Source organism: Athene cunicularia (assembly GCF_003259725.1).
Source record: "Athene cunicularia isolate RWA chromosome 3 unlocalized genomic scaffold, athCun1 chr3_part1, whole genome shotgun sequence".
NCBI lineage: Eukaryota > Metazoa > Chordata > Aves > Strigiformes > Strigidae > Athene > Athene cunicularia.
Window position 1 is genome coordinate 91,333,701 of NW_020799097.1, and position 24,403 is coordinate 91,358,103.

The following is a 24,403-nucleotide window of genomic DNA, read 5'->3' on the forward strand; positions in this document are numbered from 1 at the left end:
GCTTCTGCAGAGATTTCATGTTTGTTAGACCAGGTATTAATAAAGGTAGGTTCAAAAGAAGCCAGTACTCCTACCTAAAGCAAACTTAAGTTGAGAAGCATAATACTGAATAGTCCCTAAAATTATCTATGCTGCCATGCTGCTGCGCCTTACCCTTCAGCATGCAGGAGAAGGTTAATTAGCTTAACGTTTACCAAGTGTGATCATCTTCTTTCAGTAAAAATGAAGAGAAGGACAGAATCTGAGTTTAGCAGCCCCCAAAAGAAGCAAAAGAAGAGGATAGAAGATTTGGGATTAACCCTCAGTTCTACTTCAGATGATGAAACTCAGTTTAGTAATCATACTACTCAAGGTAAGTTTGGAGATAAGGTATGTGCTGCTGTGGAGAATCTAAATAATAACTAGGAATTGAACCCACATCTACATCCTAATTGATAGCCTGAACTTCAAGGGTATGCTCTCTCTTTAGAAGAAAAAACACATTATTTTGTTCAAAACCTTGGATTGGTGTGACTTTTTTTTAGCTTTTTAAAAATCTCATGTAAACAGTTTGGTCTGGGAATTGTATGAATTCAGACAGAAAATAGAACTTCAGGTAGATAAGTACATCGTCCAGAGCTGCAAATGCTCTTCTAATATGTGAGGAACATTAATCTTTTCAGTCTCAGCAGTTATTTCTCTTTTGGATACTTTCAGTAGTGAGGAGTTGTGGGTGTTGTGCTATAAAGAAACATCCTAATTTCTTATTGTTTAAAAAATAATAATTTAAAAAAATCAGTAATCTTACCACATTTTTGCAGGTGGGAGAAATTGAGATGAATACAAAGGACAGGTTGGTTGGGACTTCTACATTGTAGCACCATCTCTTTTGCTGGCTCAGTGTGATTTTTGAGGGGAGGGAGGAATTGTGTGAACTCACAGGTGTTTGGTTTCAGAGTTAACTAAATTAATTGCCTACTTTTTCTCAAGTCAGAGCATGCTTTCTTATCTGGAGCTTGGGGTGTACTAAAGATGAGGTGAATGCCCCACACAATTGGTATTACTGTTGTGGGGCATTTTAAACTCTCCCAGGATGGTATTTCAGGTAGCCTCGTGGTCCTGTCTGCTACTTCTGAGTCATGGGATTTCCTGTGGTCATAAAATGTTAGTGAGAAAGGGCCTGAATGCATAAAGAAGCCTTCACGTTGTGAAAGTGGAAGGGGATGTGTATGGAAGATGAGTGGGTGAGTTTGGGGGTAGTTGTAGTGACAGTTTATGGTGTACGTACCTGTCTGGCAAGGCTGGAGGTGAGTGGGGAGGTTAGAGGTGCAGGGTGTGAGAGCTGGGGTAGGGACTGCTGGATGCACTCAGGGCTGAGCTAAAAAATGGAATAATTTTTAGAATTTTTTTCCCCCCTTTTGATCATTGAATTCATTGTGGCTCAAAATAGACTGTGAGCCTTAATGTTTAAAAAACAAGTTGATACAGTTCAAGGACAACATTTTGGACAGGGTTAATCGTTTAGTAGCCTGTTACACCCATTGTGATTTCCAATGAAAGGGGGAAGGTTGGGGGAGAGAGGCGGTTTGAGATCTGATCTCAGCTAAGCATGGCCTAGCAAGTATTAAAAGCAAGAGGAGTTGTGAAGGGACTTTCCTGAGATTTATGTAGTGGGTTTTGTGTTCGAGGCACTTCATGAGCCTCTGGGAAATAAGACAGGGCTCAAAAGCAGGCAGCACAGTTAATTGAAGCTGTGTACTGGAGAAGCAGAAAGCAGTATCTGACCCTAAAGCAAAATCCTTTGTGATCGTGTTCATATCTAAGAACTTTGTGAAGGAAAGAGAAATGTGGCTTGTGTGACAGATGTTTGAATGTCAAGATGGGTGTCTAATATTGTAAACATAAGTTAAATCCTACCCTTCCTTGTCTTGAACTTGAAGCCTCAAATGTTGATACTGTAGAACACTAGCATAGTAATTATGTGGGGACACAAGTCCTGAATCTTAAAAGCCAGTAGTTCAACGACAGGGATTGAGTACACATTGGAAGGATTTTAACTACAGTTGTGTATTTCACTGTAGTGTATTTCATTTTCACTTCACTTTCTTGTAATGGCCTTTCTTTTACTAATTTTCCAGTTGTTTCCTGTTATTTCACTAATGCTCAGTTTTCTGTAACAGGGAAATACAGAGTGTGTTGGGAGAGAAATAATCTGTGTTTCTTCTTAAATCAGAAAAATGTCAGAAGTTTAATTGTTCTTTCTAGGTAATCATAATGTCTTTTTTTAAACACTTCTATATAGCTAAGTAATTCCTTTTAAAGGAAAGTATTAACTCTGCTACAACAATTTTCTGCGTTATCTCAGGGCACTTTCTGTAGTTCAACTTCTCTTAGTTGTATGAGGTAGCAAAGAATGATTCTAGCACTCAGTGAACAAGGGAGGCTCAAGAGTCAGAGGTCCAGTGAAGAGTGTGGCTGTGCTTGCTGTGGATTGCTGCTCCAGTAGTCTGTATGGCCTGCCCCACAGCATTAACTTGTATGACTGATGCCATGCTAGGCAAATTTCAGGAAAGGAAATTAGTGCCATTACTTCATCCTTGTAAAGATACTGCCTCAGGAGAAGCGGAAGGACTCAGTGGGTTGTAGGGCCTCCCTCGCTACCCACCTGGTGTAGAGCAGGCTGAGACAAATTATATAACTGCTACAATTCCTGCCCAGATTGCAGTTACATCCAGTCCAGAGCAATTAAGTTTGGGCATCTCACAACTGTAGATCAACAGCGAGGTCTATACAGCTCATACAGGCCTAGGTTCTTCCCAAGCAGATCCCAGGGTGGAACTGGGCATAGACTGAACTTCATTGTTTGGTGCCCATGAAGGCTCTGCTGCATCAGTTTCAGGGGATTTTCAGGTGACAAATGTTTATTTTGAGTGCCTGTTGTGTATGGTGGTACTTATCACCTTGATTGGACCATTGACAGGATTAATTTCTTCCTCAAACTTTTATCTCTGTCAGGGTGTTTTAAAACTAGAATAGTGTCTTCTGTTGTTATCTTTCACTTAGGTTTGTATGCATCAGTAAACTCTAGATGTGAAAAACTCATTTGCTGTTGTGAACTTATGGATCCTTGCTACTGATTGGGGTTGTGGAGTCAAACTGAAGTTTAATATGGGGACTAAAGGATTTAACTCTTTTCTTTCTGCAGGGGTGGCTGTTTGGTAGATGCCTGTGTATTTGATGTGGATTTTGGTTAAGTTAGGGATGTGTTTACACCTGTAGTTAGGTAGGAAACTGAGGAAAATCCAGTATGTTTTATCAAGGTGTCAGTAATTGTCATTATTCTCAGGAAGGAATCTCTGTGGACTTTCTCAGCTCCTTGGGATCATTGCAAAGGTCAGGCACACCACAGTGTGCTATCTTGGTCATGCTGTGTCTAGCCCTGCTGCTGTAAATGGGTTTGCCCAGCTCTTTGTGAAGCCTGGAAGAGGCTGTGTGTGTCCCCGAGACAAAGGGGCAGATAACCAGGTGTTGATTCCATGGGGTATTTTATATTACACCTGTGTGCTTCCTGTAGTGCATCTGAGATACTGCAGTGTCTTCTGTGTGTGTGTTGAGAGGATTTAATGAGTCTTGCTGTGTTGTTCTTAATGTGATTACTGAGACGTCTTTATTCCATTTTATTTTCACACTCGCTTTTCTCACCCTTGTTTTTTTTTGCTTTTAGAGTCTTCCAGTAGCAGCAGTGGGTCTGACAGTGAGAGCGATGAAAAAAGACCAGTCTTCAGCAATGAATTCAAACAAGACTCACTTGTGGAGGGTACTTCATCTCGCTACTCAATGTATAACCGTGTCTCCCAAAAGCTCATGGTAGGTCAAAATAGTTTGGGACCAAACTATTAAGACCTGATGAGAGCAAAGTGAAAAGACTAGTCTATTTTAAGAGATTCTGATCCTCCTTGTAGCTGGGTTCTCTGCTTCTTTGAGCCAGCAAAGGGAGAGGCTGAGAGGGCTTGGTTCAAGGGCATCTGTTGAAAAAGAACGTTGATTCATGTTCAAGGCGTAGGAGCAGGAAGGTGAATGTGAAGGGAAGGATCTCTGGGTCAGCCAGCTTGCTGAGCTTGGAAAAAAGAGTACTACCATGTCTTATTTTGCAGTGCTTGAGTTAGAAAATGCTTTGTTAGAAAGGCCTTAAACTGCGTGATTGACATTAATTTGTTTGGTCTTGGAAGCTGGCTGGCATACCCTTGTAGAATTATTAACTAAATTATTAAGATATTTCTTTTTCTTTCAAGTAGTGCCACTCTGCTTTATGTAGGACTGGAATTTTTTGGCAAGGCAGGAAGCTGTGAATGATAGTGACAGGGACAACTAAACTTTGAAGGTGATCACCAACCTCTTAATTGCAGTTTTAGCATGGGGAAGAAAGTACTTTTAGGAAGTTCTAAGAAGATGATTGACCGTGTTTCGTGGTAGTCCCAAATTCGGCAACTTGTTGCCAAGTTTAAAGGCAATAGTAGGCTGTAGAGAAGAGGAGTCTTTTTCAGTGGATGCTGTGGCACTTACTTCCTGATGCGAACTTCATTAGTGTGGTATAGCGAGTATCTCATAGTCCTTGAAAGAATTTCTGGTTTTGATAACAGAGAAACAAAAGTGTTATTTCCAAGGGCAGCAGAGAAGGTGAGACGTATAGTTGTGTATTACTTGAAATGCAACAGGAATTTTGGGACTCCTGTGCTGGAATTCAGGTCTCCTTTTGTTCTGTGTTGGTGCTGTACTCACAGGACCAGGGGTCAGCAATCTTTCCATGGTGGTAGGCCAACTTCTACCTGCCTTTGCCAAGTTAGAAGTTCAGTGTTCTGTGAGAAGCTGGGAAGTGCTGGCTGCTACTAGGAGTGGGAACAGGGAGATATTGCCTCTCAAGGAGGTGGAATGCTGCTGACCTCTAAATGGAAAATAGGCTGAGAGTTGCTGATTGTGCCTTTCGATAGATAAACCCTGTTGCTGATCATTCAGAAGCTGTCCACATGCATTTTTGGCACTGGGCTGCAGTTTGTTGATTCTAGCACAAGACTGTCTTTTACTTGGAGAGCTCTCTCCTGAGCCAACTGGGACATGTGCTTTCAATGGCCACAGTGCAGGAGCTTTTACTACTAAATTTGGGAGGCTTTTGTTTGTAAGGCCTCAAATCTGAATATAAAGATCAATGTGATATCAAAGTCTGTTTGAATGATTTGGTAGCATTAGGTGAGTAAAAGGAGACTACTCCTTAATTACTAGATGTTCAAAATTCTGTCCTTGGAAACCAGTATATAACAGGCTTGGTGGCTGTCATATATGGTGTATATATTTCAGTGTGATTTGAAGCCAGGTAGCAAAGGCAATGGGAAAACACCATGTACCTTTGTATAAAACGTGTCAGATGTTCTTGTGTTGTTTCTTGTACAGATTGGTAATAAACAATGTTTTTGTTGCTTCTCACAGGAAAGAATATATGGATAACATTCATTCAAAGTGAAACTTAAGGATTAAGTCTTTTATTTACTTATTGTCTTGTAGATGCATACTGGAGGGAGTGAAATTGACTGTATTGATGCTTTTTGTTGTTCTCTTGTTGCTAAAATTTATGAAGAGAAAAGCCTGAAAAACTAGCAGTTGATGAACATATTTCTTAACCTAAGAGATGAGAATGTGTTTCAGGAGCAGTGTCTTGCATTCCTCCTCTGAGTTTTCTGTGAAGATTTAACTGATGCTTGAAATGTATGTGAGTGCATGTTCACAACAAAGAATATCATCACAACATGAGTTTTTTCCTGTGCCAGCATCTTTTTGTTTTATGAACCTTCCATGCTTATTGAACACTGTGATGAATGACTCCAGGCTCCTCACTACTCCCTCTGAGTAGGCTGTTCCTGCATTACTGAACCTTTTGTAATTTGCTGTCATCTCAAACATCATTCTTCAAATCTAGTTTTTTTATGTCCTGCCTCAGTGAAGTGAGCTCAGTATTAAGTCCTGAAAGCCACAGCTGAGATTACAAATGCTCAATGCCTTCAAGTCACTTCAGGGTGATGTGTTGTTTTTCCTGCTAGTCTTTGACACCAGCAGTAGTATATAAACTCAAGTCCACTTTCCTTATAGTGTGCTCCCTTTGCTTTCTTTATAGGCCAAGATGGGCTTCCGGGAAGGAGAAGGTCTGGGAAAATATGGCCAAGGCAGGAAGGATATTGTTGAGGCCTCCAATCAGAAGGGAAGGAGAGGCTTTGGGCTGACCCTCAAAGGATTTGATGGGGAGCTCAATATTGATTGGCAGGGTGAGCCAGAGGTAAGTACTTCCTATTTTGAATCCCTTTTCTATTTTGCCCCCTGGGAACGATGTTTAGTGTTGTCTGATACAACTGGCTACCATTACGTGGTTCTACTGGGTGGACCCAGGCCTTATTTTGTCCTAGAAAAACATGGCAAAACTTCTTTTCTGTCACATGTATCAATGTTCTGGGAGAAAATTGGTTTCAGATGGATTGTTGCTGTGGTCTGTAGGATTTGTTTCTGAGTTTGCAGTAGTGAATGTGATTGAAAATTGTTATCAAGCTCTTTTGAGTTTACCATATTTATTTTGAATATCATTTTTAATGCCTATATAGGTGATTAAAAAAAAAAAAGTCTTTTTTGGGTGTGTTTAATATCCCAAATAAAATGCTCACATATTGTGTTGTATTCCTGTGTCTTGTCAAGCTCTTCAACAAGGAAGAACACCGGGAAATAGAAGTAGATATTGTCAGGAAAGTAAAGCCCAGTTTTGATATTATTTGGTGCGATTTGTATTTAAAAAGAAAAAAACCCCACTGAATTGTAGGGATCTGGCAGCTGGAGATTAAGCCAGAAGTTCCCAGCCATTGTTAGTCAAGGACAGCAATGCTTGTCAAGTTATGTATGGTGCATGTTATAGTACTCCACTCTCCATTCTTTAAAATGTTTTCAGCAGTTGAAAATAGTATCAGAGGTTATTGCTTGAGAGACAGGAATTTGAGACCTGTTCTATAGGCTCATTGCTTTAGGTCCTGTCCTCCAGTGTGTTTCTACAGCGCACAGCAGTTTAAGTGTTATCACCCTTGTGGATAATACTACTGTAATAAATATAAGAAGGTTAGTAGATCTTAGCAGCCTCTCTTTGTAGAGAAGTAGCATCACTTTGATCTTAACTGCTGAAAGAATTCCTTCCCAAGATTATAAAAATTATTCAAAGCCTGAATGAAGTTGTGGGATGAGGGAGCCTTTCAGAAAGAACTGGGAGAAAGAATGTGTAAAGCACTGTCAGGAAGTGTGTTTTTTCTTGGCAACTGTCTGTCCTGCAGTGTCTCTAAAATGTACCTTGAGAGTACTAGACTTTTGCTTTGTCTTGATTATTTATCAGGCTCTAATGAGAGGAAAGTGGTGAGGGTATTTTTTCTTTTGGTATTTTTAGTTATAAATATTAAGTCCAAACAAATAAGCCATGTTTTAGACTAGGACCTTTGGCCACAACAACCCCCAGCAGCCCTATAAGCTTGAGGAGGAGTGGCTGGAGAGCTGCCAGTCAGAGAGGGACCTGGGGGTGCTGATTGACAGCCGGCTGAACAGGAGCCAGCAGTGTGCCCAGGTGGCCAAGAAGGCCAATGGCATCCTGGCTTGTGTCAGCAATAGCGTGGCCAGCAGGGACAGGGAAGGGATCTGACCCCTGTACTCGGCACTGGTGAGGCCGCACCTTGATTCCTGTGTTCACTTTTGGGCCCCTTACTACAAAAAGGCCGTTGAATGACTCGAGCATGTCCAGAGAAGGGCAACGAAGCTGGTGCAGGGTCTGGAGCACAGGTCATAGGAGGAGCGGCTGAGGGAACTGGGGGTGTTTAGTCTGGAGAAGAGGAGGCTGAGGGGAGACCTCATCGCCCTCTACAGCTGCCTGATGGGAGGTTGCAGAGAGCTGGGGATGAACCTCCTTAACCAAGGATGAGAGGGAATGGCCTCAAGTTGTGCTAGGGAAGGTTTAGACTGGATATTAGGAAGCATTTCTTTAAAGAACGAGTTGTTAGACGTTGGAGTGGGCTGCCCAGGGAGGTGGTGGAGTCCCCATCCCTGTAGATGTTTGAGTTGGGTCGACATAGCGCTGAGGGATGTGGTGTAGTTGGGAACTGTCAGTGTTAGGTGGATGGTTGGACTGGATGATCTTCAAGGTCTTTTCCAACCTAGATGATTCTGTGATTCTGTGTAAAAAGAACTCTATGATTGGCTCTAAAGTCATGGCATAACCCCTTATGCTAGGATTAGGAGGCAAACTTTTGGGAAGCAATTAGTTGTTATATTTTGCTAGTAAAAACTTCTTTGGCTTTTCCCATGTCTTCTATTTGCAGCCCAGTGCCTACGAGGAGGTGGACTGGTGCCTTGAGTGTACCACGGAAATCCCTGATGCCCAGGAGCTGAAGGAGTGGATGACTGTGGGGAAGGTAATTTTTTTAGATATCGGTATTTACCAGCCTAAGATGTCACAGGACTACTCAGTCTGAAAAAACTGCCTTGTCAAAGAGTTGTAGAGTAACCTGGGGTGGAGGAAACTCTTGGAGATTGCTAGTGCAGCCTCTTGCTTAAAGCAGGTTCAACTACATGAGGTTGCTCAAGGCCTTATTTGGTTGAATTTTGAGTATCTCCAGGAATGGAGATTTCATAACCTGTTTGAGCATCTGTTTCAGTGTTTGACCCAGCTGACGGAAGAAAATTTCCATAGAGCCAATTGGCATTTTTTGTGTTGCAGGTTGCATCTGTTTTTTCTTGTCCTATTACTGTCCATCTCTTAACAGTCTAGATCAGTTTTCTCTATTTCCTGCCATTAGGTACTTGTGGACGGCAATAGGATTTCCCTTTGTCCAATCTGAACAAGCTGTTCTCTCAGTCTGTCCTTGTACACCAGGTGCTTCTACACCCTTGTCATCCTGGTGGCCCTTTTGCTGGGCTTGCTGCTGTATGTCTGTCTTGTACTGGGAAGTGCCAAACTAGGTGCAGTATTCCACATGTGGTCTCAAGATGCCTAAAAGGGGAGAATAGTTCCTCAGCCTGCTGGCTATGCTTTTGCGAACAGTCTAGTATGTCACTGGCAGCCTTCATCTGTTACTGATATATGTGTCATTCTGAGATGACTGATACCATGTTTGCTAATTGTTATGTGTTCTCGTCCTGTTCCAGAGGAAGATGGTGATTGAAGATGAAACAGAGTTCTGTAGTGAAGAGCTTTTACGTAATGTCCTGCAGTGCAAGGTGAGTCCCCTTCTTTAGAGAGGAACTGAAGTTTTGGAGAAACATGTGAAATAAATACTTGAAAAGGACTGTATAGTTAAGTGATTGGCAAGAGCTCAGAACATCCTCTTTTACCTCTCTACCACTGGTATGACCTAGCGTCCTGGTTGTTACTGTCTGTTCAGCAATCTGTTTTGCACCTCAGCCTTCAGAGATAAATGGAAACAGTCTCCCTTTCTTAGTTCTACTGAAAGGCTGAAGACTTGAATAAACGAAGGAAATATGCTCCCTCTCTGTTCTTCTGTATTCTGTCTTCCCTTTTAGATTTTATCATGCCATTGTAAATTGCAGTAGAATATGAGTGTGTGTATATGTGTGAGAGAAATACATTGGGCTGGAACTGCTTTTGGAGGGGGGTAACCACATTATCAGGCTCTGGAGCTATCAGTACAGAATTCTTCAGTGTCGCTAAATTTTCTTAAGAATTGGAGTGGCTTAGAAGAAGAGTTAGTATCATTATGTGACAGAAGAACAGTTTATATTGGTGAACCAAACCCTGCACGGAGGTTGCTGTCTAAGGGGAGAGAAGCATGAGCATAGGAAGTGCTTGTGCCTACCTGTCCCTCAAGCCTGTGCTATGTTGAGCTCAGTTTTGTTTGTTTGTGCAGAGTGTATTTGATGAGCTGGATGGAGAAGAAATGCGTCGAGCCCGAACAAGGTCTAACCCTTATGAGATGATCCGTGGAGTTTTCTTCCTGAACAGGTTTGAAGAACTTCTGGTAGTGTAGCCCCTTTATGTCTGCTTTCAACCTTGGGAGCCAAGGTTGAAGCTTAATAGGTCCCTGTTTGTGTGTTCACAGGGCTGCAATGAAGATGGCAAATATGGACCATGTCTTTGATTACATGTTTACAAACCCTAAGGATTTCCATGGGGTGAGGGCCTCTATTTAACCTTCAAACAGCAATGCTTTCTCAGAGGATGGGGAAGATGGGGAGAAAGGAAAATCCTTAGGATACTAGTTGGGAAAACAGGTGCTTCAAAGAGACTTCTCTGACTGAATAGTGCAGTTTATGGTGTGTCTGTGTTTGACTGATGGGCGCTGGTACTGGGTCAGTAGAATTTCCTCAGTTTCCTTTTGCAGAGGCCTTTGATAAAGGAGCGAGATGCAGAGCTGCTCTACTTTGCTGATGTGTGTGCTGGTCCTGGAGGCTTCTCCGAGTACGTCTTATGGAGGCGGAAGTGGCATGCGAAGGGATTTGGCATGACCTTGAAAGGACCAAATGATTTTAAACTAGAGGACTTCTATTCTGCTTCCAGTGAGCTCTTTGAACCTTACTATGGTATGTAGCGTATGCATGAGTGTTTACCTGACGTTTTTACTTATGATGCAGCCTCTGTATCAGGAGCAGGACTGGTACTGACACCAGCATGGGCATGTAAGAGAGGCCTGTTTAGAGAGAACCATTTTGGAAGGTAGAAGGAGAGGGTCATCTGAGAAAGGGTTTGAGATTGATGAGCTTGCATATCAAGTTACATTTCTGCATACACTTCCAATCTGCCCAGGGAATGTGTGTCCTATTGTAATAGTTGATGTTTGAGTACTTTGCTTATCTGAAAATTGTAGAGTGCTTTAAGATTGACAATATTTTTCCGATTTCACTGATGAAGTGCAACACAGCAAGTGAGATGACCTACCATAGAATCACAGAATGGTTTGGGTTGGAAGAAACCTTAAAAATCATCTAGATCAAACCCCTCTGCCATGGGCAGGGACACCTTCCACTAGACCAGGTTGCTCAAAGCCCCGTCCAGCCTGGCCTTGAACACTGCCAGGGAGGGGGCAGCCACAGCTTCTCTGGGCAACCTGTTCCAGTGTCTTACCACCCTCACAGTAAAGAATTTCTTCCTTATATCTAATCTACATCTACCTTCTTTCAGTTTAAAACTGTTACCCCTTGTCCTGTCACTACCCTCCCTGATAAAGAGTCTATCCCCATCTTTTCTGTTGCCCCCTTTAAGTACTGTAAGGCTGCTGTAAGGTCTGCCTGGAGCCTTCTCTAAGCTAAACAGCCTCAGCTCTCTTGGCCTGTCCTCACAGGGGAGGTGCTCCAGCCCCCTGACTTGCCCAAAGATCTGTTTGCGGAGTTAGAGATAGAAACCTTACTTGTCTGACTGACAGTATGCTTCTGTGACAGACCTCCCTAGCTCTTCTTTGATGATTGTGGGCTCTTAGTAAGGATAAATAAACCAGATTTGGGCTAGAGGCTATATCTGAATCACTGTGACTAAATTAGCTGCTTAATCCAAAGAGGTTTAAGGTAACATGTTTTACATTGCTTTGAGAAAGGCTAAGCAGGTGTACATAGAAAATTGCTGTGTCTCACCTCATGGAGGGTAACGTGTTAAGCTTGGTGATATCTTTGAGCCCTCTATTTGCATAGCCTCTAGGAATAGGGAGGGAAATACAAGGATTGCTAGTATTCCTGCTGCTTATTTCAGACTGTATAAAGGAAAATTGAGTGTGCCTGTCTTGTAGAGAAGAGGGTTTGCTTTTCCATTGTGCTTGCTTTTTTTTTTTTTTTTTTTTTTTTTTTCTTGACTCTTCTTGACTGCCACTTTTGACACCTGACCATGAACTCTTAGAGAATTGTTAGCACTTCAGGATTAGATCTGTTAAAGAGGAGGTTCATGGCAAGGGCAGCAAAGCAGATAAATACATTGTTCTAACGGTTGCAGTATTTGGATCTTCATAACTCACTGCAAACTGGTGCTCTTATGGAGAGAAGGAGATATCTGGAGAAATGAATAGCCCAATGACTTTGATGCATTTCCTTGATCCCTTTCTGTCTGTTACGCTATAAACTCTAGTGAGATGTGTACAAACTCTTCCAGTGATGGGAAGGGAGCAGACTGCTGTGTTATTTGTGTTGTGAAGAATGGTAACAAATTCTAGCGTCAGTTCACTTGCTGACAGGATGATTGATGAGGAATTTAGTTTTCAAAGCACTATCATGCATCCTGATCTCTGCTACTTTCTAGTCCTCCAGTTCAGTTAATAGAAGCTGTAGCTGTAGAAGATTTATAGGGACTAATACCAAGTAGAAGTTCAGGCTTCTTCAAAGTCAGAATTAGTGAGCTCTAGAATACACCTTAGATTAGCTTTCTAAAACACCAACCTGGGGGGCAATGTACTGCTCTTTAGAAAGAGCCATATAGGAAAACTATGAACATTCATGCACAAACACTATTTCCCTTTCCCTACTCCCTTTATAAACTTGTTTGCTGGGTTTTTTGGAGGTTCCTTTCTTAAATTCCAGATTACATTCTGTTTGGAAATAGTATTGTGTTTCTTTGGAATGATTTGAATTCTTAGTAGAATGTAGAATACTAACAACGTAAATAATTTTGTCTTGTCTGTAAAAATGTGTTATTAACAGGTGAGCTGTGCAGTGAGATTGAACCTTAGATTTTTAGTAGGTTCAGCTATGTGTTATTCCTACTTGGATGAGAATATTATGTTGTCATGTGGTCAGTGCTCATCTTGGGAGGGCAGTGAATGATTTGTCTTTTGCTGAGGCTAATGTACAACTCATCATTTGAGCATGGTTGTTATATGGCTTTGTTTATCCCTAACCACACAATCTGGATAATTTTCCTAAATAAACAAGCATCTTTGGTTGTGAACAAGGGAATACATTGATGCTTACTCGCCTGTCAAGGTCTGTGTAATTTCTGACTGATTAAATACCATAGATCACCTGTACATACTGGTATTTTGTCTGTATTTGCAAATATGTTACTAATTGTCTCCTCTTTTTCTTGTAGGAGAGGGAGGGATTGATGGAGATGGAGACATCACTCGCCCGGAGAACATTACTGCTTTCCGGAATTTTGTTTTGGACAATACTGATCACAAGGGAGTGCATTTCTTAATGGCTGATGGGGTTGGTCCATTTCTTTTTCTTCCTGCACTAATGACCAAAACTGATACCCCAGTCTGCATATAATAGGATATTCAACATGTGTCCATAGTTACAATGTCAAATTCTTCAAGGCTTGCCATTAAAATTCCTGGTGGTAGTGGTTTTTATTCTAAATAAACATAAATTATCATGATTCCATGATGTAGCTATATGGAATCCTTTGCTTGACCAACAGATTTGTGGAAATACTAATTACGTGCTATGTGCTCTGCAGGGTTTCTCAGTGGAGGGTCAGGAGAATCTGCAAGAAATCCTAAGCAAACAGCTCATGCTTTGCCAGTTCCTTACAGCACTGTCCATTGTCCGGACAGGTATGTTTTAGCCATTAATCTTCTTCCTCCTTTTCTAAGGTGGGGATGGCATTGTGGAAGGATGTTGTAGAGTTTTTATTAGCATGCCATAAAATCTGCTCTGCAGTGAGGCGAGTTGAGCATGTGCATGTACAACCTGAGATGGTTGTCACAAAGCTAAGAGAACTGGGGCAGAAAGATAAGATTATCTATGTCTCTTCTGCTTTTTATTAAAAGCTTGCGGTAAAATGGATTGGTTTAAAGCTCTCACATTGTTACGTTATGTAGCTGTCTTGGGCTAAGGTTGCTACTGTAATAACTGGACAGTTTATCTGAGTTATATGGCACTGGCGGGACCAACTGCTTTCTGAATATTCTAGTGGGCTGGTTGGAACAGTGTGGTGTTTATCCAGTTCATCTTTACCAGTTCATCTTATTTGTGGCTTTTCTCCTTTAAATCTGCCATCTCTGTGAGCGGAACAAGACGATGTCTTGCATTGTCTTAGCTGTAACTCATCATTGCCAAATGATGGACATTACAGCTTTATCTGATTTTGATGGCTTCTCTCTTCTGCTGAGTTTAGTTAGTATTTGGCTTTGATACAGAAGATAAATGATAACATAATGAGTATTTTTATCTTGTGCCCTATGTTTAGAAGTACCTGAGGCAATGATCTACTTATCAGTAGTCTCAAATGTGATACAGTAAAAGGAGCAACCTTCCTTAAGTTTTTCCTGTCTGGGTAGCTAATAGTTCTGTAAGACTGACTGCTTTTTGCTTGGGGAAATTGGGAATCTTGTTTGAAGGCAAGGGGCACCATAGACTCTTTTCTTTCTAGACAGCGAGTTATTCTGTTTAGGTAACATCTGTTAGTTTTCTCCTCCAGCCTGAGGTTGCACGTATCAGAGCTCTTCTTCACTGAGGCTTTTACGTAGCATGCTGCCGTGCCAGAGGGCACAGTCTGTGCCTGGAAGGGGAGGGTGGGAGGTGGATAGAAGGTTTGCTTGTGAGACAGCATGCATACTAATTGGATCATGGTCAGGGAAATGCTTTTCTCTTTGCTGCAGAGATATGGGGAAGATGGTTCATGGAGCCCCATTTGTCCCCCTTCATGAATGTGTTTTAGATGCCATTTAATTGTACAGAAACACCACTGCTGCTGGAGAGAAAGTTACCGAGGTGCCTGGTATCAACTTGTTTCCTTATAATCTGCTGTTATCGGTGTGCTTCCTTTCTTTATTTTCCAGGAGGACATTTTGTCTGCAAAACCTTTGACTTGTTCACTCCATTCAGCGTGGGACTTGTTTATTTGCTGTATTGCTGTTTTGAGCGAGTGTGCATCTTTAAACCTGTGACAAGCCGCCCAGCTAACTCAGAGAGGTGAGATTCTTGGTCGTGAGGGACTACTGAAGAAACCCTGTCCTCTAAATACAGTGGTAGACAGCTTTGGGTAAGTCTAGCAGAAGCTCTGTGACCTGCCTCAATTGGCAACTGTCTTGGAGGAGGAAACATTTTAGATGCTTACCAAATTACGACGACAAGGTAAAGAAGATATTTGCCAAATTACCCTTCTGGGGAGAAAGCAGGGAACTGCATATATAACAAATCCTCTTTTTCATGAAACAATGTTTCCAAGAAAGCTAGAGCATATTATGTGCGTTGTTATTGTATCTGTCAAGTTTAACAGAATTGCTTTACTACTTGAGAGAGATCTGTGGGGTTTTTCAATAGGATTGAGTTTCCCAATCTTTTCAGAGTGTAAAAAATGTACGATGACTTTCTGACAAGTAAGATTGCACCTTCCTAGGAATACCCAGGAGGAAAGAATTCCTGGGATTTGGGAAACTGTCCTGATAATGGGAATGTGGCAGGGAAGTTGGCTGTGTGGAAGAATTGAACCCACATGATCCCTCTGCCTTGCTCTGTAGGTACGTGATATGCAAAGGATTAAAGCTAGGGATTGATGACGTGCGAGACTATCTCTTCATGGTGAACATCAGACTCAACCAGCTGCGCAACTCTGATGTGGATGTGAATCTTGTTGTCCCATTGAACGTGATCAAAGGCGACCAGGATTTCTATGATTACATTGTCCAGTCCAATGAAAAGTGAGTGCCCGTGGGCAATGAGCGCTGCTGGCTGTAGGCAGGTTAATCAACACGGCTTTCAGTTGTAGCTTCTTGCACCCATGAAGGTTCTTGTTGATGCTGTTACACTGTTCTGCTTTTGCTCCCTGAAAGGTTTAGCAGGGCAGAGGGACCCTGTGCAGAGAGAAATGCTGTATATTGTTAGTGACTGTTTGGGCTCTGAGTACTGTATAGAAAAGAAAGGTGGCTACTGCCTAGTTCTTACCAGTAGTATTCCTGTCACTTTGAATCATGTTGACAATCATCTATCCTTGCTCTGAGGATCAGAGTGGCTTCTTCCTGTTGTCCCAGCACTCTTCCTTGTTTTGAACCACAGAACAATCTTGGTGATTAATTTTCTCCCTGACTGAAACTTGTCCTCTCTTTCAGCCACTGCAAAGTTCAGATAAAGGCACTAGCCAAAATTCGTGCATTTGTTCAAGACACGTGAGTATATTTTTCTGACTTGTGGTGAGGACTGAATTAACCTACTATAAATTAATTGCTTTGCCCTTTAATGTGTTCTTGATTTGAGCTGGTACTTGGCTTGGCCTTTGGAGCCAGGAAAGAGAATAGGGCATTTAGGCAGCTGAGTTTGTGTGTCTGCTTGAGTTACTTGCAGAAATGTGTGGGTGGCTGGAGGAGTGGAAGTTGATGGTCTATTATCACCCTTGTTGAGAAGGCTTCCATGCATTGTATGGTTTCTGATTTACCATAAGTGGGCCTACTTCTTAGCAGGAATGTAAGCAGAAAAGTAACTCCCAGCTGGTATGTTTGATTCTATAGTAACCATCAAAGCTGGGTGTGGTTCATAGCTCTTCCTTTTCCAGGGGCAATTCAAAGCACCAAAGTTACATACCTAGAATTACCTAAAGCTTATCATGGAAATTTTTTACATAAAACTAAAACCATTGCAATGTATAGGTGTTTCCCTGGTATGACTTTTTTGTTGAGGTGTCATTCAGAGATAATACATAGTAGAAAGTTGAGAGAGTCTGGCAGTCAGGAATTATCTAAGAGTGAATCCGAACATTGACACTGTTTTTTGTGTGGTCTTCGTTGCTGGTTGTAAATAGGGCAATGTACCCAGCTCTTGGAGATGAGCATAAATTCATACAAATACATAACTTCTTGAAAATATTGATACCCAGTGCTGCTTTCTTGAGATGGGGTGGTGACTGCTAATCAGTAGTGCAGACCATGAAACAAAGCTAAACATGGGGATTGGAGATTGGTGGAGGGTGGGGAGGGAAGGCAACATCCTCTTTTGTATAACCTGTCGAGGAACAGTGGATGTTTATGATTCTCAAGCCAGACACTGACAGATACAAGTTTTATAGGGCTGGAATATGTAATGCTGCAAGAGCAAGGAAGTTTTGCCATCTTAACAGTCCACTGTTTTTCTGTAGGACTCTGATTGAGCCACGGCAGGCTGAAATCCGAAAGGAGTGTCTCCAGCTATGGGGGGTAAGTCAGCTGCCAAGTAGGGAGGTTGTTAAGTTGTCCGCTGTGGTGAAACAAGAATGGCCCTGCAGTACAGACAGGACTTTCTAGCCAGAGATTTAATACGTTGTCTTGTGGGAAAGTCAGAGAATGTTTCAAGCTGTTTATGTTAGCAAACAGGATGTTTCTGTTTCATTATGTGTATAGCTTAACTGAGCAGGCTTCTTTGCAGTTGAGAATATTTTGTCGTACACAGAGTGAACTCAGCACCTACTTCCCAAGCAGCAGAACTTTCCAAAAGGTCTTGTTTTGAGTCTGCAGTTTCTTTCCTGAACTTTTTGACTGCAGTGGGGCCACAGATATGGCAGTCAGTTTCACAGGCTAAACATGTGTCTTTGAAACAGTATTTCATCAAAACATGAATGAAATCAAAGATTTAGCCTGAAACTATCTGAAGTTGCCTGTTGTTTACTATGAGGTGCGGTATGCCAACACTAAATTTAAAAAACCCGTGAGACCTTTTATTTGCCAGATGACCTCTCCAGCAACTTGAATCCCAAGAGTGGGAGTTTCAGCGGGCAGGATGTTATGTTGTGTGTTGAAACCAGAAAGGTTTCTATGAATGTGCCAAAGAATAACACATTATCAATTTTGATTTGTTTTCAGATTCCTGATCAGGCTCGTGTTGCTCCTTCATCTTCAGATCCCAAATCCAAGTTCTTTGAGCTGATCCAGGTGAGACCTTATTCAGAAGCTTGTTCTGAGTCCTTTCATACAAATGGAACTTTTCCCCCAGAGGAATTAAGAGATTAAGAAGCTAGTCCTGTGTTATCATTTCACGTAGAAGTTGCATTTACCTACCTGTTGATGTATTGTGTCTAATTTGCCTTTTCCATACTTTGCTCTTTAGGGCACGGACATTGATACCTTCAGTTACAAACCCACTCCTCTGAATTCCACTACTTTGGAGAAAATTCGCCAAGTGTTAGATTACCGGTGTATGGTGTCTGGAAGTGAGCAGAAGTTCCTCTTGGGTCTAGGGGTGAGTGCTGAGAACAGTCTGGGAGTTTTGCTGGTTCATTTCAATATACTGCCTTGCAGTTTCATCCCATCCTTTCCTGTCCTTAGAGGCCAGAAAGGATCCCCATCAGTGGTCCCTGGGACCGCTAGTTATGTTATGTTTTTCCTAACGTCACTGCTTTCTCCTAACTTCACTGCTTTTCACGCTAATTAACCCTGGTTTTGTAATTGCAGCCTACATGGAGACCTGTACTCCTGCTATTGTCTCTAATTATCTTCACTGTCCTTTTAAAGGTGTTCTAGTTCTTTGTCCGGGTATGAAAAGTCACTGACTGATTAGAATCAGTGGTTTTGTTCCTTTGCTGTAGAGATTAAGGTTCTTCCTTAAAACTTCTGACAAAGAAACTGCCTGTGACAGCCTAGGACAAAAAGATTCTTTGAGGGCTGCTTTACAGTTAGTCAGAGGTCTGTCCTTCACCCCTGCCCTTGTGAAGCTTTGGCTAAATCTGGATTTTGCCTTCTACACACAGAAATCACAGATCTATACCTGGGATGGTCGCCAGTCAGATCGATGGACAAAGCTGGATTTGAAAACTGAGCTGCCACGAGATACCCTTCTCTCTGTGGAGATTGTTCATGAGCTGAAAGGAGAGGTAGGAGGCTATTCTCTCCCTTACCAAGTGGCTGCAAATATAATGAGCAGTTTTACCTATTCTCTGTAAGATACTGCAGAACAAATGTTCATTCTGTGCCAGGTGCAAGTTTTTTTGTATATGAACTTTAGAGAAGCTCTTTTGGATTAAGTTCCTTCTTTCTGTCCAGTGCTAGAGATGGGAGCTTTTAATATTATTTTGAAAACACTTTGGACCTGATGTGCTGCTGTTGTCCTACATGCAGCCGCAGATGACGTTGCCGACATGACTTAATGTGTTCTGCAGCTCTTTGGGTATATAACTGGTCAGTAGTGATTTCAGGCCTTAGGGAAGAGATTCTCATGGTATATTCACAGTGTAAGATATTGCTGCCTGGGAATTTGCCTGTCCTCTGGCATATCACATGAAGATGGTTTAGTGCACTGGGCTTTGTGCTGTGGTCCCTGTTAAGGCACAAAGCACTTCTGATGGCAGCTGTGGTCCTGTCCCCTCTCTCTTCGTGAAACAGAATGGCATGGTTGAGATACACCAGTTCTTGGAGGATAGCATGTTACTGTACAATGGGCAGCAGGGAATTTGTGTGCTTCTGATGTCTGGAAAGATGCTTTCTTGCTGGAAGAGAGTGATGTCCTGTCAAAAAAAAAAAAAAAAAGGGCTATAAATCAAAGCTGAAATAGCAACAGTCTGAGTAGTAAGTCTCTGTATTGCCCTCCCTAGGGGAAAGCCCAGCGAAAAATCAGTGCCATCCACATCCTTGATGTCTTGGTGCTGAATGGCAATGATGTTCGAAAGCAGCATTTCAACCAGAGGTATGTAGGATCTGGAGAAACTTCTTTCTTTTACATGAGTAGGAGGTGACTGGGAAACAGTATTCACACTAAAAACAATGCTGAGCCCAGGGAGACAAGTGCATTCAGCTGAAACACTGCTATAAAGATGAACTGTGAATGTACCTGATCTGAAGTGAAGTGCATATGGCCTTTTCCAACTGTACATTCTCTGTGTATGAGGGCCAGGTGTAGCTCCTTTCTTTGTATGGGGTGAACCAGGCACAGTCTGGGTAAACTGAGCATCCTGGGAAAGCAAATGAGCATAGCTGATAACTGGCTGAGGGAGAAGGAATGAGCCCCTGTTTCCTTCCCCAGGGACATGATGTATCTACTAGTCCTACTTTCCTGCTGATACATCAATGTATTCAGCATCATGTGGGCTTGTAGAGGAAGCTGTGGAGACCCGTTCCTAATAGATAAAGCCAGTATCATGGGGCACTGAACTGGGAGGGCAGGGTGATAAGTCTTGCTTAGTACCCTTGTGGCTAGCAGTGGAGGCAGTCTGCATGTACTGAAGTGTCTAATCAGTTATTCTGCTGAAACTGTTACCTACCTGCTGTGCCAAAGATCTTGCTAAATTGCTGGATTCTCCTTGCACTTTCATTCAGGATTCAGTTGGCGGAGAAGTTTGTCAAAGCTGTTTCTAAACCTAGCCGACCAGATATGAACCCCATCCGGTGAGTGATGACTCCTTCCCTCAGCCTGGCATGCTTTGGTTTCATTGTGTTGGAGGATGAAGAAGCTGAAAGAGAGTTAAATTTCAAGATTAAATTCATAGTTCTGTTATGGTCAGTGGAAGGAGGCTAAAATTCCTTTAAATATCTGAGATAAAGGTTGATAACGGAGAAGTTGTGCCCTTTACATATCAGACAGTCATGTTTTTATCATAGGTGGATTGGCTGGTGCTGACTTCAAATATGTGCTATAGTATGTCTAGCACTCAGTTAGCTTAATCATTGCAAAGACTTCTATGTCCTTGTCTGCCCTGAAGAGTCAGCAGCAGAACAGAGATGATGATTTTTAGTAGATAAATGAAGTGCTGATCAGCATTTACAGTCTCCAAATGCTTAGCCTGAGGAGAAGGCTTTAGTTACAATCCCAAGAAAGTTCCTGACAAAGGGCTTCAGCTTTGGTTGCCTTCTGACCTTCCATTTGATTAATTCTGCTACAGTGAAGCATAAGAGCATCATTGTGCTGGGTATCAGATAGGTATTGTGGAAAAAACAGCTTCTGTTTCAGAATCTGGAAGTGCTGTGATACTGTGAGAGAAGCTGGAGGAAAGGAAAGAGGATGCTCTCCTTAGTGTCTTAATGAAAGATGAGTGGGATCTCAAACTCAAGACACAGTTGCAATAACGGGAGGAGCTCAGAATGTTGGGGAGAGCTGTAGAAAGGGGTTGTAGAGGGGTTCTTTGCTCTTACGAAAAGGTGTTCAAGCTGTGTTCTTTGAAGCCTGATGCTTTTAGCAGTGTGTGGGAAATGGGGGCTGGGGTGTCAGATCAGAGGCAGCATTTTTGAAACTTCCCAATTGTTTTATGGTGTCTCAGAACAGCAAAACCAAAAACAGTCTGACATAAGAACGATAACTCCAGATCATCTTTACTGATTTAAAACAAACGAACAAACAGCTATTTTTACCTCATGGTGACTAGTGAGTTTGTGGTGTCTCTGAGGATAATATTGATGGAGATTAGGCAGTTTAGTTTTACTGCGTGACCAGCATTCTGAGGCCAGAACCTGCCTGGGGCTGACCTTGGTGAATTTACCTCATGGGAAAACAGAAGCACATGACTTTCATTGTTCTTCCTTTTCTGTATATTCAGCCTGAGGTAAAAATGCACAGCTTCCTTAGCATCAAGGACACTGGTGTGCTGCTTACAGCAACCCACCACGAGCATGCAGGTGTCAGGTTTTCTCAAGCCAGGAAAAATGAGTCACTGGAGCATAAGACTGAGGAGAAGAGTGAACCTCAGTCATGTCTGACCACCTCATGCTGTACAAAATGAACTGATTGGCAAGTCCCTGTAGCTGCGATAGAAAAAGAGGGCAGTTTAATTTTTTTTTTTTTTTTCTAAATCACATTTTTGCCTTTTCCCCCTCAGAGTGAAGGAAGTGTACAGGTTGGAGGAAATGGAGAAGATTTTTGTGAGGTAAGTGACTGGCACAGATAAGAGACTTCAGGGCCCGTTGAGGGACAGGGATGGGAGGGTTGTGCTGAACTATGAGGAGTTCTGGAGAAAGAGCTGTTAGAGCTTGTGCAGCTGGTGACTGCTCTTTCTGAGATGCTGCTGAGTCAGAGCATCATCCTGATGCCATAGATGTGGTCAGTGTGCTTTACAACAGTAGGAGTAGCAATGGTGCTTGAGTTTGTGTGCAGAAGTGTCAGTGGCTTCATGGGAACCCCAGTTGAATTAAGTGTGGTAGATCATCACAGATTTTTCATTGCAACCCTCAGTTTGCTACCTGATCTAGACAGCTCTGGCTGGTTTCTCTAGCCATGTGTGGGAGGGGGAGGCAAGAGACTGAATTCTCCAGGAAGTGATGATTTTGCCCTGTCATGTGCGGTACTGTCATCTTTTCACTGTGACACTCCGGGGATGGTGTGCGGGTGATAGCTTGTATGCAAGAGGATGGTAAATGAAGAAGCAGGGAATCTCTATTACTGCCTTCTCTCAACGTTCAGGTTAGAGATGAAAATCATCAAGAGTTCAGGGGGAATACCCCGGCTGTCCTACACTGGCCGAGATGACCGGCACTTTGTGCCCACAGGACTCTACATCGTACGGACTGTGAATGGTAGGAAGAGAGAGTCCTTGCTTTTATTTAACTTTTCTTTGTATCTTCAAGTAAAAGTATTAACCAGGCTCACCTCTATTGTAACATGGTAAAAAACTAATGGGAGTATTCCAGTGACTAGAGATTAACCATCTGCATGTCATGAGGGTAGCCTGGATTTGGATAAGGTTTAGAGTATTTATATGATAGGGTTTTCTGTTGTGGGTTGATTAGCTATTGTGTGGGTAATTCCATTTATTTACAAGACTGATGACTTTTTTAATGAGATTATAATTTTTCATCAAAAAATATTTTCCAGAGTAACAGTACATGGAAATATCCTATTTGGAATGTCAGTGTTTAAATGTAGGGAGAAGGGAGTTTTCTCAGTCAATAGAGAACAGCTTGGAAAGCAGGTCTTCTTAGGGGAGGGAAAGAGAAAGGCATTAAGAGAAGGATCACAATTATAGATTCCTCCTCCCTGCTTGCACTATATGTGTGTTTATACTGTGCTTTTTTCCCCTTTTCATTTTTTGTCTGATCCCTGTGATTCTTTTGCAAGATCCCTGGACAATGGCATACAGCAAAAACTCCAAAAGGAAATTCTTCTTCAACAAAATGACCAAGCAGGCGACGTATGACCTCCCTTCTGAATCCATTGCACCCTTTCAGTGAGTACAAGCCAGAGCTGAGGCTATGGAAGGATAACTGTGTGTGTGTATGCGGAGGGGGTGTTTGGAAGGGAGTTCAGGCGTGATGTGCTATGTTCTTGCAGTCGTTTGCAGCTTGGTCACCAGCAGGGTGTGCTGCAGAAGCTGGCACCTTCTCAGGAAAGTGCTGAGCTGGATTTGCGGATTTTGCAATTAATTGCTATGAATAACACATATCTTACAACTTTGTTCCAGTACAAGTTACTGAACCTCCCTGCACACAGGGAAATGGAAATTGAGACCAGCAACTGTAATTTGCTGCATCTCTGTATTTTAAGATGCTTGGTTGTATGTTGCTAATTTAAAAACAAATCCCAGTTCATTTAGCCCAGGCTCTGGAATAAGCTGTAGGTAGCTGGGGGCTGTTTAAAGAGAGAGTGAGAGAGAAAAGCAGCAGCTCCCTGGGAGAGGATGGAGTGGCTTGTCACTGGACAGTCATTAACAGTGTCTGTATCTACTGACTGCTAGGTTAAGGCCATGCATGTCTGAAGTACAGCAAATCCTGAGTCTGTGTAACACCTTGGGGCTGATGGGTGGAGATGTTCTGCACACCCTGCCTTCAGTCTCAAGAGATGCCCTCTACTGCCACTCTGCCTCTGAGCAAGAGCTTGATAGGAAATAGGACTCCTGATTTTCTCATTTTGAATCTCCTTACCTTACAGCAGTGCTCTTAGAATCCTTAAGCTTTCCTTAACCAGCTAAATGGATGAATGGGATGTGGTTAGTTCTGCCCCCAGTACTCTGAAGTAGGCCAGCATGAACCTGTGTGAATGGCTGAGGAGGTGGAGGGAGCTCTTGTGGGGGACTCCAGAAGGATGTGTTGTGGTTAGTGAGTACTAATGTGTCTGTAATTATCCACTGACACGTGCTCTTGTCACTGTGCTGGTACTGCTTTGTTAGAACAGTAGCACCAAATAAGCTATGAATATTGTCAGTAATTGTACAAAACTAAAGGCTGCTGTGTCTGCAGTAATTAGCAGCTCTCTTTTCATTATGGCTGGGACTATGTTGATGCAGTGAGGGGGGGCTGTGCTCGATGGATGGAGTGAGAGATGGTGTTGTAGGACCAGAACTCTTGGCAGCCAAGAGGAGCTTGGTTACTTCACATGAGGGGAAAGAGGAGATGATCCTAGCTGCTTCCGTACAGGGTGAACCCTATTCGTTTGCAGAGCTCCCTAGGACAGCTATTACTGATTCTGGTAGGTTTGTGGTGAGTGATTAGATTGCTGCTTGCTGCTGCTGGCACTTTCTAAATTCTTCATGAAGGCCTTTCCATTGCCTGCAATGACAGTCATCCTCTCAAAAACCTGGGGGGGGGGGGGGACAGGACAA

General features: G+C 42.5%; 1 protein-coding gene across 1 annotated transcript in view; it reads left to right on the top strand.

Annotated features, from left to right (window-relative positions):
• The first annotated feature begins 190 nt into the window (after window positions 1-190).
• CMTR1 (cap methyltransferase 1) overlaps window positions 191-24,403 on the top strand; it is a 27,522-nt gene continuing 3,309 nt past the window's right edge. The window contains exons 1-22 of the mRNA XM_026844516.1: window positions 191-352; window positions 3,704-3,846; window positions 6,143-6,301; window positions 8,364-8,456; window positions 9,190-9,261; window positions 9,909-10,003; window positions 10,101-10,173; window positions 10,383-10,581; window positions 13,067-13,185; window positions 13,439-13,535; window positions 14,763-14,895; window positions 15,444-15,623; window positions 16,032-16,088; window positions 17,051-17,108; window positions 17,751-17,819; window positions 17,995-18,126; window positions 18,635-18,757; window positions 19,475-19,566; window positions 20,196-20,264; window positions 21,689-21,736; window positions 22,270-22,382; window positions 22,924-23,032. Coding sequence (XP_026700317.1) covers window positions 223-352; window positions 3,704-3,846; window positions 6,143-6,301; window positions 8,364-8,456; window positions 9,190-9,261; window positions 9,909-10,003; window positions 10,101-10,173; window positions 10,383-10,581; window positions 13,067-13,185; window positions 13,439-13,535; window positions 14,763-14,895; window positions 15,444-15,623; window positions 16,032-16,088; window positions 17,051-17,108; window positions 17,751-17,819; window positions 17,995-18,126; window positions 18,635-18,757; window positions 19,475-19,566; window positions 20,196-20,264; window positions 21,689-21,736; window positions 22,270-22,382; window positions 22,924-23,032 — 2,363 coding nt within the window. The 5' untranslated portion in view covers window positions 191-222. The remainder of the gene's footprint in view (window positions 353-3,703; window positions 3,847-6,142; window positions 6,302-8,363; window positions 8,457-9,189; window positions 9,262-9,908; window positions 10,004-10,100; window positions 10,174-10,382; window positions 10,582-13,066; window positions 13,186-13,438; window positions 13,536-14,762; window positions 14,896-15,443; window positions 15,624-16,031; window positions 16,089-17,050; window positions 17,109-17,750; window positions 17,820-17,994; window positions 18,127-18,634; window positions 18,758-19,474; window positions 19,567-20,195; window positions 20,265-21,688; window positions 21,737-22,269; window positions 22,383-22,923; window positions 23,033-24,403) is intronic.